General features: G+C 45.3%; 1 protein-coding gene across 2 annotated transcripts in view; it reads right to left on the bottom strand.

Moving 5' to 3' along the window:
• The window catches only part of LOC122554744 (volume-regulated anion channel subunit LRRC8A-like), a 28,209-nt gene that overhangs the window by 5,465 nt on the left and 10,276 nt on the right, over positions 1-12,468 (bottom strand). For both annotated transcript variants that reach the window (XM_087990432.1, XM_087990433.1), the window contains exon 2: positions 8,804-10,912. In XM_087990432.1, coding sequence (XP_087846558.1) covers positions 8,804-10,903 — 2,100 coding nt within the window. In that variant the 5' untranslated portion in view covers positions 10,904-10,912. The remainder of the gene's footprint in view (positions 1-8,803; positions 10,913-12,468) is intronic.

The following is a 12,468-nucleotide window of genomic DNA, read 5'->3' as shown; positions in this document are numbered from 1 at the left end:
GATTGGCCGGGAGGACAGGTCATGAGGATGGTGCTGAGCTGGAATTTGGAACTGGGGTAAGGTGGGGGGAGGGGAAATGAGGAAACTGTTGAAGTCCACATTGATGCCATAGGGTTGAAGTGTTCCGAGGCGGAAGATGAGGCATTCTTCCTCCAGGCGTCTGGTGGTGAGAGAGCGGCGGTGAAGGAGGCCCAGGACCTCCATGTCCTCGGCAGAGTGGGAGGGGGAGTTGAAATGTTGGACCATGGGGAAGTGGGGTTGATTGGTGCGGGTGTCCCAGAGATGTTCCCTAAAGTGCTCTGCTAGGAGGCGTCCAGTCTCCCCAATGTAGAGGAGACTGCATCGGGAGCAACGGATACAATAAATGACATTGGTGGATGAGCAGGTGAAACTGTGATGGATGTGGAAGGCTCCTTTAGGGCCTTGGATGGAGGTGAGGGAGGAGGTGTGGGCGCAGGTTTTACAATTCCTGCAGTGGCAGGGGAAGGTGCCAGGAGGGGAGGGTGGGTTGTTGGGGAGGAGTGGACCTGACCAGGTAGTCATGGAGGGAATGGTCTTTGCGGAAGGCGGAAAGGGGTGGGGAGGGAAATATATCTCTGATGGTGGGGTCTGTTTGGAGGTGGCGGAAATGTCGGCGGATGATTTGGTTTATGCGCAGGTTGGTAGGGTGGAATGTGAGGACCAGGGGCGTTCTGTCCTTGTTACGGTTCTAGATCTGGGCTACACACCTAGAATCATAGTCATTGTGTCATATTGTACAGTACAGAAATAGACCCTTCAATCCATTTCATCCATGCTGACCAGATATCATAAATTAATCTAGTCCCATTTGCCAGCACTTGGCCCATATTCCTCTAAGCTGGAAATGTGTTGCTGGTAAAGTGCAGCAGGTCAGGCAGCATCCAGGGAACAGGAGAATCGACGTTTCGGGCATAAGCCCTTCTTCAGGAATGAGGAAAGTTTGTCCAGCAGGCTAAGATAAAAGGTAGGGAAGAGGGACTTGGGGGAGGGGCGTCGGAAATGTGATAGGTGGAAAGAGGTCAAGGTGAGGGTGAAAGGTCAGACTGGGGTGGGGGGGGAGAGGTTGGGAAGAAGATTGCAGGTTAGGAAGGCGGTGCTGAATTCGATGGATTTGACTGAGACAGGGTGGGGGGAGGGGAAATGAGGAAACTGGTGAAATCCGAGTTCATCCCTTGTGGTTGGAGGGTTCCTAGGCGGAAGATGAGGCGTTCTTCCTCCAACCGTCGTTTTGTTGTGGTCTGACGATGGAGGAGTCCAAAGACCTGCATATCCTTGGTGGAGTGGGAGGGGGAATTGAAATGTTGAGCTACAGGGTGGTTGGGTTGGTTGGTCCGGGTGTCCCAGAGGTGTTCTCTGAAACGCTCCGTAAGTAGCCGGCCTGTCTTCCCAATATAGAGGAGGCCACATCGGGTGCAGAGGATGCAATAGATGATGTGTGTGGAGGTACAGGTGAATCTGTGGCGGATATGGAAGTTTCCTTTGGGGCCTTGGAGGGAGGTGAGGGGGGAGGTGTGGGCGCAAGTCTTGCACCTCCTGCGGTTGCAGGGGAAGGTGCCGGGAGTGGAGGTTGGGATGGTGGGGGGTATGGATCTGACGAGGGAGTCACGGAGGGAGTGGTCTTTACGGAATGCTGATAGGGGAGGGGAGGGAAATATATCCTTGGTGGTGGGGTCCGTTTGGAGGTAGCGGAAATGACGGCGGATGATGCGCTGTACATGGAGATTGGTGGGGTGGTAGGTGAGGACCAGTGGGGTTCTGTCCTGGTGGCGGTTGGAGGGGCGGGGCTCAAGGGTGGAGGAGCGGGAAGTGGAAGAGATGCGGTGGAGGGCATCGTCGACCACGTCGGGGGGGAAATTGCGGTCCTTGAAGAAGGAGGCCATCTGGGTTGTGCGTTTTTGGAACTGGTCCTCCTGGGAGCAGATGCGGCGGAGTCGAAGGAATTGGGAGAATGGGATGGCGTTTTTACAGGGGGCAGGATGGGAGGAGGTGTAGTCCAGGTAGCTGTGGGAGTCGGTCGGTTTGTAGTAGATGTCCGTGTTGATTCGGTCGCCTGAGATAGAAATAGAAAGGTCGAGGAAGGGGAGGGAGGAATCTGAGACTGTCCAGGTGAATTTGAGGTCGGGGTGGAAGGTGTTTGTGAAGTGGATGAACTGTTCAACCTCCTCGTGGGAGCACGAGGTGGCGCCGATACAGTCATCGATGTAGCGGAGGAAAAGGTGGGGGGGTGGGGCCAGTGTAGTTGCGGAAGATGGATTGTTCCACATATCCTACGAAAAGGCAGGCATAGCTGGGACCCATGCGGGTGCCCATGGCTACTCCTTTGGTTTGGAGGAAGTGGGAGGATTGGAAAGAGAAGTTGTTCAGGGTGAGGACCAGTTCAGTCAGTCGAAGGAGGGTGTCAGTGGAAGGGTACTGGTCGGTACGGCGGGAAAGAAAGAAGCGGACGGCTTTGAGTCCTTCGTGATGGGGGATGGAGGTGTACAGGGACTGGATGTCCATGGTGAAAATAAGGCGTTGGGGACCGGGGAAGCGAAAATCATGGAGCAGTTGGAGGGCATGGGTGGTGTCCCGAACGTAGGTGGGGAGTTCTTGGACTAAGGGGGACAGGATATGTGGAACAATCCATCTTCTGCAACTACACTGGCCCCACCCCCCCACCTTTTCCTCCGCTACATTGATGACTGTATCGGCGCCACCTCGTGCTCCCACGAGGAGGTTGAACAGTTCATCCACTTCACAAACACCTTCCACCCCGACCTCAAATTCACCTGGACAGTCTCAGATTCCTCCCTCCCCTTCCTCGACCTTTCTATTTCTATCTCAGGCGACCGAATCAACACGGACATCTACTACAAACCGACCGACTCCCACAGCTACCTGGACTACACCTCCTCCCATCCTGCCCCCTGTAAAAACGCCGTCCCATTTTCCCAATTCCTTCGACTCCGCCGCATCTGCTCCCAGGAGGACCAGTTCCAAAAACGCACAACCCAGATGGCCTCCTTCTTCAAGGACCGAAATTTTCCTCCCCGACGTGGTCGACGATGCCCTCCACCGCATCTCTTCCACTTCCCGCTCCTCTGCCCTTGAGCCCCGCCCCTCCAACCGCCACCAGGACAGAACCCCACTGGTCCTCACCTACCACCCCACCAATCTCCATGTACAGCGCATCATCCGCCGTCATTTCCGCTACCTCCAAACGGACCCCACCACCAAGGATATATTTCCCTCCCCTCCCCTATCAGCATTCCGTAAAGACCACTCCCTCCGTGACTCCCTCGTCAGATCCACACCTCCCACCAACCCAACCTCCACTCCCGGCACCTTCCCCTGCAACCGCAGGAGGTGCAAGACTTGCGCCCACACCTCCCCCCTCACCTCCCTCCAAGGCCCCAAAGGAAACTTCCATATCCGCCACAGATTCACCTGCACCTCCACACACATCATCTATTGCATCCTCTGCACCCGATGTGGCCTCCTCTATATTGGGAAGACAGGCCGGCTACTTGCGGAGCGTTTCAGAGAACACCTCTGGGACACCCGGACCAACCAACCCAACCACCCTGTAGCTCAACATTTCAATTCCCCCTCCCACTCCACCAAGGATATGCAGGTCTTTGGACTCCTCCATCGTCAGACCACAACAAAACGACGGTTGGAGGAAGAACGCCTCATCTTCCGCCTAGGAACCCTCCAACCACAAGGGATGAACTCGGATTTCACCAGTTTCCTCATTTCCCCTCCCCCCACCCTGTCTCAGTCAAATCCATCAAATTCAGCACCGCCTTCCTAACCTGCAATCTTCTTCCTGACCTCTCCGCCCCCACCCCAGTCTGACCTTTCACCCTCACCTTGACCTCTTTCCACCTATCACATTTCTGACACCCCTCCCCCAAGTCCCTCCTCCCTACCTTTTATCTTAGCCTGCTGGACACACTTTCCCCATTCCTGAAGAAGGGCTTATGCCCAAAACGTCGATTCTCCTGTTCCCTGGATGCTGCCTGACCTGCTGCGCTTTTCCAGCAACACATTTCCAGCTCTGATCTCCAGCATCTGCAGACCTCACTTTCTCCCCATATTCCTCTAAGTCCTTCAAGTACATATCCAGATGCCTTTTAAATGTTGGAATTGTACCAGTCTCCAACATTTCCTCTGGCAGCTCATTCTATAAATGCAGCACCCGCTGCATGCAATCATTGTCCCCTGGGTACCTTTTAGGTCTTTCCCGTCTCACCATAAACTTATGACCTTTAATTCTGGATTCCTCCACCTCAGGGAAAAGACCTTGTTTACTTATCTTATCCATGCTTCTCATGATTTTATAAACCTCTATAAACCCCTCAGCCTCCAACACTCCAGGGAAAATAGCCCCAGCCTATTCAGCCTTTCCCTGCAGCTGAAACCCTCCAATCCTTGTAAATGTTTTCTGCACCCTTTCAAATTTAACAACATCCTTCCTATAGCAGGAAAGGAAAATGAAGACATGCGCTAGGGTGCAGAAACTAATCATGAGAAATGTTGCAGGGATGAAAATCTGCAGTCACACAAACAGATTGAAAAAGCTGGGTCTATTCTTCTCAGAGAAGGGAGGATTGAGAGGAGATTCCAGAGACACTCAAAATCATGAGAAGTCTGGACAGATAAGGAGACACATGTCCTTATTGGTGGAAAGTTCAAGAGCTGGAAGGCACAAATTCAAGGTAATTGGCAACAGAAGCAATAGTGAGATGAGAAGAGTCCATTTCATGCTGGATATGAATTGCACTGTCTGAGACTGTAGTGGAGGGTGACCCAATGGAAGGATTCACGAGAGAGTTGGCTTATTATCTGAAAAGGAAGAACATGCAGGAGCAGTCTGAGAAGATGTGGAACGTCATTCCATAAATTGCTCCTTCAAACAGCAAGGGTGAGGATTGTGGGTAATCCAAGATGGAGAACAGGAAAAAATTGTGGCTGTGAGAGCTGCTCATTTTTTGAGATATTGTAGGTGTTGTGGAGGTGATTTCCTCAAATTCCAGGAACAGTAATGACTGTTTTATAAGCTGTTGCATACTTTTGTAACTTCGGGGAAGGAAAAACTCAAATCAACGGCACAGCAGAGACAGAGAGACAGAGAGAGAGAGAGAGAGGGAGAGAGAACCCAAGAATGTATCAGGAAAGAAGAGTTGGACATCGGGAACATTGAGATTATGGAAGGATTTGGAAAACAAAGTTAAAATTTTAAGATTAAGATATTGCTTGAGACAGTGCCATTTAGGTGATCAGTTGCAGCATGACATCACAGCTCCGGAACTCAATCCCTCTATCAATAACACCTAACACACAAATGTGAGAGGCATGGGATTGAGGGTGATTTAGCAGCTTGAGTTAGAAACTGGCTTTCTGTTAAAAGGCAGCGAGTGGCGGTTGATGGAAAATATTCAGTCTGGAGTCCAATTACTAGTGGTGTGCCACAAGGATCTGTTTTGGGACCACTGCTGTTTGTCATTTTTATAAATGACTTGGACGCAAGCATAGGTGGATGGGTTAGTAAGTTTGCAGATGTCACGGAAGTCAGTGGAGTGGTAGACAGTGTGGAAGAATGTTGCAGGTTGCAAGGGCACTTGGATAAACTGCAGAATTGGGCTGAGAAGTGGCAAATGGAGTTCAATGCAGATAAATGGGATGTGATTCACTTTGGGAAGAATAACAGGAAGGCAGAATACTGGGGTCAATGTAAAGATTCTTGGTAGTGTGGATGTGCAGAGGGATCTTGGTGTCAGTGTACATAGATCCCTGAAAGTTGCCACCCAGGTTGATAGTGCTGTTAAGAAGGCATGCGGTGTGTTAGGTTTTAGTGGTAGAGGGATTGAGTTCTGGAGCCGTGATGTCATGCTGCAACTGTACAAATGCTAGTGCGGCCTCACTTGGAATATTTTGTACAGTTCTGGTTGCTCCATTGCAGGAAGGATGTGGAAGCATTAGAAAAAGTGCAGAGGAGATTTACCAGGATGTTGCCTGGTCTGGAGGGAAGGTCTTATGAGGAAAGGCTGAGGAACTTGGGTCTGTTCTTATTGGAGAGAAGAAAGCTAAGAAAGGATTTAATAGAGAATACAAGATGATCAGAGGATTGGATAGTGTAGACAGTGAGAGTGTTTTTTCCTAGGATGATGACGTCAGCTTGTATAAGGGGGTGTAGCTGCAAATTGAGAGGTGATAGATTTAAGACAGATGTCAGAATCAAGTTCTTTACCCAGAGAGTGGTAAGAGTATGGTATGCCCTACCTGCCAATGTGGTTAACTCAGTCACATTAGGGGCATTTAAGTAATCCTTGGAAAAGCATATGGATGATGATGGGATAGTGTTGGGAGATGGGCTTAGATTAGTTCACAGGTCTGTGCAACACCGAGGGCTGAAGCGCTTGTTCTGCGCTGTATTGTTTAATGTTTTGTGTTCTAAATGTAGCGGTGATGGGTAATGGGACTTGGTACCAGCTGAGTCATGCTCAGTGAATCTTCAAATAAATTTAATGGTCTTAAGGGTAGAATGTGGGAGACCAGCCAATGAAGCATGAGAATATTTGAGTGGAGAGTTAACAAAGGCATGGGTGGCTCAGTGGTTAGCACCGCTGCCTCACAGCTCCAAAGATCCAGGTTCAATTTCAGCCTTGGGTGACTGTCTGTGTGGAGTTTGCACGTTCTCCCAATGTCTATGAGGGTTTCTCCCACAGTCTCAAGATCTGTCGGTTAGGTGGATTGGCTACAGTAAATATGAGGTTACAGGGAGCAGGGTCGGGGTGGGATGCTGTTGAGAGGGTCATTGCAGACTCGATCTGCACTATAAGGATTCTATTAATGACGGTTTCGGCTGCAGTTGTGATTAGACACAGATTAAATTAATTGATGTATGAAGAAAGGAATTTGTTGTCTTAATGATAACACAAATGAGGTCAGAAGCCAATCCTGAGTAAGATCTGATGTCAGTGGTGGGTAAGTTGTTGGAGGGGATTCTGAAAGACAGACCTTACATGCTATCGGAGAGTGATTAGGAATAGTCAGCAAGGTTTTGCATATGGGAAATCATGTCTCACAAACCTGATTAGTTTTTTGGAGGAGGATAAATGAGGGTGGAGCAGTCGACATTGTCTACATGGACTTTAGCAAGGCCTTTGACAAGGTTCCACATGGTAGACTGGTGAGGAAAGTTAGAACACATGGGATCCAGGCAGAGCTAGCCAATCTTATACAAAATTGGCTTGACAGTAGGAGACAGAGGGTGGTGGTAGAGGGTTGTTTCTCTGACTGGATATCTGTGACCAGCAGTGTCCACAGCAAATGATGCTGGGTCCACTGCTTTTTATCATTTATATAAACAATTTGGATGAGAATATAGGAAGCGTGGTTCATAAGGTTGTGGATGACACCAAAATTGGTGGTATAGTGCACAGTGAAGAAGGTAATCTAAGCTTACAATGAGTGGCAGATGAATATAATAATTTAGACAAATATGAGGTGTTTCATTTTGGTAATGCAAACCAGGACAAAACTTAGTTAGTTAATGGTAGGGTCCTGGGGAGTGTTGTTAGCACAGGTTGCAGATGAATAGACCCTTGAAAATAGCATCACAGGTAGACAGGATGGTGATAAAGAGTTTGATGCACTGGTCTTCATTGGTCAGTGAATTGACAACAGGAGTTGGGATGTCATGGTGTACAGGACATTGGTGAGGCCACTTCGGGAATACTGTGTACAGCTCTGGTCACCCTGCTGTAGGTAGAATATTATTGAATTGGAAAGAATAGAGGGTTTAAGTTATAAGGAGAGGCGGGATAGAATCATAGAGTCATAGAGATGTACAGCATAGAAACAGACCCTTTGGTCCAACTCATCTATGCTGATCAAATATCCTAAATTGATCTAGTCCCATTTGCCATTAGGCTGGGATTCTTGTTGCTAGAGCATGAGAGATTGAGGTGTGACCTTATAGAGATTTATAAAATCATGAGCAACATTGATAAAGTGATAGCAAAGGTCTTTTCTCTAACGTGTGGGAGTTCATAACCAGACAGCATAGGGTTAAGCTGAAAGGGGAAAGATTTAAAAAGGACCTGAGGGGCAGTGTTTAAATACAGAGGGTGATGTGTGTATGGAATGAACTGCCAGCGGAAGTGGTAGGTGCAGGTACAGTTACAAAATTTAACAGATATTTGGACAGGTACATGAATAGGAATAGGTTAGACCAATATGGCAAATGCAGATAAATGGAAATAGTTTAGTTTAGGAAACTTGGTCAGCATGGATGAATTGGACCCAAGGGTCTGTTCCCATGATCCATAGAGTCTGTATGACTCTGTGACTCTGTGTAAAGGAATCAAGGGTTATGGCGAGAGGCAGGAAAGAGAAGTTCTTGATAATCAGAGCAGACATGAGCTCATTGAATGGCTGAGCAGACTCAATGGGCTGAATGGCCTACTTGGACTCCGACAGCTTCATGCCTTTTCACATTCCCCTGAAAACAGCACTTCAAACAATGCAGCAGTCCCTTGGTAATGCAGTAGCTGAGATTCTGTGCCTAAATCTCTAGAGAGGAACTTGAATGCAAGATCCTGGGAAAAAGGTCATGAGTAAATCTAACCTATCTACTGTAAGCAGCAAAACAAAATCATCCAGCTTTAAGAATTAGAAATGATGAAATGGATTCAATTAGTTAAATTGCAAACAGAAGGTGCAGATTTTCAAATAAATGAAGTTACATTATTGTATAATACAGTTCTTTTAGCAATAACTGGACAAATTCACTTACATTATTGTTGGATACGTTAAGATATTGTAGATGACTCAGTTTGCTGATCTCATCACCAATAGCAATTAGGTGATTATTGCTGACATCCAGAAGTCGTAGTTTGTGACATAAAAAAAGTTGTGGGGGTATACTTTCAATTCTGTTATTGTTGAGGTACAGTTGTTCCAGATTTGCCAGTGTCCCAATTTGAACAGGTATATATGCAATAGCATTGTGCCAAAGCTTAAGGCAAGAAAGCCATTTCAGATGCTGGAAACTAATAATTTCTTCTATTGTCTTAAGTCTGTTTCCTTTCAAATCAATTTCACGTAAATTGTACAAGCTAAAAATAGAATGCGGAATGCGCTCTAGGTCACAGTTAAGAAGTTCAAGGTTTGTGAGGTTTATCATATTCTTCAAGGTATTGAACACAGTTAGTTTGGTACCTTCATTATCAATGGACAGTTTGTGTAAGAGGAGCCCTGAGCCAGTTACTACTGCCGGAATGTGAGAAAGGCTATTTTTCAAGTAGAGAACTTTTAGATTCTTTAGATTCTCCAGTCCACTTAAAGACGCAAAGTGATTCTTTTCCATTTTTAAGTTGCCAGTTAAATGAAGTTCTGACAAGTTCTTTAGGCTAAATATCCAGCGTGGGGCTTTCTCCATGTCAGTAAACTTGATGTGCAATGTTTGCAGATTTTCAGATAAACAATTCAGTGCCTGTGGGTCCACAGTGGTTGATGTGTGGTAAAGGTGCAACTCTTTAAGGTTCGTAAGCTGAGACATGGCTGTTTGGAATTTGGCTTCAGTTAGAAGATCTAGTTTAAGAACTTCAAGTTCTTTTAACTCAAATACAGCATCTGGGAGTCCACTTAACATGAACAAATAAAGCTCTGTCTTGTCCTGAGAGTTTTTCTGCAGTTTATGCCTTAACCTCTCTGTCGTCCACTCCAGGTTAAGGTTAATCTGTTTCAACTTGTTTTCACTGACCTCTGAAAGGAAGACTGAGAATCGCTTTGAATACAGTGGATCATACTGGTCTGATAAGTGAAGAATGAAGGCAAAGTCATTTCTAATATCCGGAATGTCTCTGTAGCTACTTTCCTCACGAACAGTTTCAAAAGAATATTTCTTCAGTGAGCGTCTGAGCATCCAATATAGACTATAGACACTAAGAGATCCATGTATCACAACCAGTATTGCATAAAAAGATGCTAAGAGTTTGAATATAGTTGCCAAGGAATGGACACATTGATATTGTTGATATCCTGTGAACATCTGTATGTCAATGTTGCAATTGATATCAAAGTTCATCTCAATAATATAATAGGGGATATATGAAATGATAAAAATGAATAGAATGACTTTGAGAATAATCTGTCTCATGTACAACTTGTAGATAATATCCTTTTCTTCAACGTGTGCTTTGAACTTCTTCACCTTTTCAAAGATAGCTTTTGCCTGCTCCCCTTCCTTTCGATCCAGGATAGTCTTTTCATTGGCATCAGTCACGTTGGGCTCCACTCTGCTGGTCAACAATTTTGATTCAAAGTTCGTGGCAGAGAAAGAAGGTTTGGAAGCTTCTTTGGCTTTGCGGTAAGGGTGCTTCTCCCCACTGATCTCAACTGCCTCAGACAGAGCACGCGTTGTCCACGGAGAGTCAAAGCACTTGTGGAGGATGGTGATGAAGTGCTCAAGCCTTGAGCTAGTGCTGGGGTACTTGAACCAGAAGTTGCTGCAAATCAAAAGAAGCAGAGTCTGCCAGAGCACCAGGTAGGGGAAGAACTTGGAAAACCAATGAAGCTGCTTTTCATAACACACAGCATCGATGTATGCGTACTGCTGCCTGTCGAGAAAATTTTTTATCCCATTTAGAGCAGGAGTTTTATTTGCCGTACTGCTAGTATTATTCTCCCAGGGGGCCTTGCAAATGTTGTTGACAATTACCTTGCAGGGAAGACATAGCATTTTGTTCTGAGCAATTTGGAGTGTTCCCCCTAGCAGAGAAATCAGAAGCATCACCATGCAGATGTAATGACTGAAAACATCCCACCATGGCTTTAAAATGCGATAGGCCGTCTGAGGATCTGTCAACCATTTGAACTCGGTCACTGTAAGCATCCCTGTAGCCTGTAAAGCAAAAGCAGAAAAGAAAAAGCCGATGGAAATAGAGATTGGCTCAATATCTTGAGTTTACACCTTGCAGCCTCTTAAACCAGTGGTAAAATGTTGACTTATTACGAACACGATAGTTCAGATGATGTGGTTTGATTGATTAGATCTCTCTTTTTGGGAGATTTCTTATCATTCCTGAGCTGCAATGCTAACTCCAAATGACGTTTGTCTCAAAAACAATTTCCATATGAGCCATATTTAGAAGAAAGAAGGAAATATAGCAGCTTCAAATAGGAATTACACAGGCTCGAAAGATTTCACGCATTTGTTTGAAGGGAAGCCTATCCTTTACAAAAGGATATTTAAATTTTTCTTTAAATTAATTGATCACTTCTCACTGTGGTCACTTGGTGAAAAGAACAAAAACTGGTTTTAATTGACTGAGGTTAACTATAATTTTAAACATTTACTAAACATTCAAACATTTAATTACATTTGTTGTTATCTTAGACAATATCAAGAATCATGTTGAGTTTTTTTTCAAATTCCCAAACTGCATATTTTAGGAAGACAACATTTAAAACGCACAAGAACTAAATTCTTTGCGCCTTGCATTTATCAAACTAAATGCATAATTGATACTTAATTAATTCTTCAGGGAAAACATTTTCACTTTTGTCAAGTTAAGTTTTCCAAACCCTGGTAACATATTCAAAGATTACTCTCAAGTTAAGATTAGAATTTTGATAGTGGTCAAGTTGGATACGGTTAGTACTGTATAAAAGTTAAAATTAGAATGGTTAGGTTGAACTTAAGGGGAGAGTTTCAGTTAGGATTGGGATAAAGGTTATGATAAGGTTTCAAGTTAAATTTAAAATTAGGGTTAGGTTGGAAATAAGTTTAGGGTTAGAATAACAGGGTTTAGCTAAGGTTGGGAATAGTTTTAGTTAAGTGTGAGCATTAAAATTAGGTAACTAATTTGATATGATTAAAGTTGATGAGGAGGTTGAGGTGGATATTGAGAGAGAGAGATTGGGCTAGGTGGCAACAGTCCATAATTTTCACGTGGATTTTGGAGAATCCTTAAGAAGGTCAAGTATGGAATTATAAGAACAAAGTTTCAGAAATCATAGGATAATGGAGAGTTGCTTGGAATGCAAAATTGCAGTAAAATTGACACGAAGAAATTATGTGAAGATTGTGGCTAAAGCTGTCAAACCCTTTATTGAAAATCAGTATGTCTGAGTATGTCGGCAGAAAGAAAAATCTAAATAATTGCCAATCTAAGTCCAGAATGGAATTAAATTCAGGAACCTTTGACTGTCAGTAGGATTGGGAGAGAGGAGCGGTGTGGGGTGAATGGGGGTTGTTTTTCATAAGCTGCTGTATAATCTATTGCAACCATCATGATTTTAACTCTTAACACTCTCAGAAGAGAAAAATGTGGAGTGGAATTGTAACCACAACTGCAACACCCAACAACTCGGTCCCACCCCACCCAGTGAAACCAGAGGCACAGTCATGGGAGGAGGGGGGTGAAGTGTCGCAGAGCAATTAAACAGAAAGAAAAG

This window comes from Chiloscyllium plagiosum, unplaced genomic scaffold (genome assembly GCF_037043375.1).
Source record: "Chiloscyllium plagiosum isolate Xiang-an unplaced genomic scaffold, Cpla_swu_hap1 HiC_scaffold_9, whole genome shotgun sequence".
Lineage (NCBI taxonomy): Eukaryota > Metazoa > Chordata > Chondrichthyes > Orectolobiformes > Hemiscylliidae > Chiloscyllium > Chiloscyllium plagiosum.
This window is presented reverse-complemented; position numbering and strand designations above follow the sequence as displayed.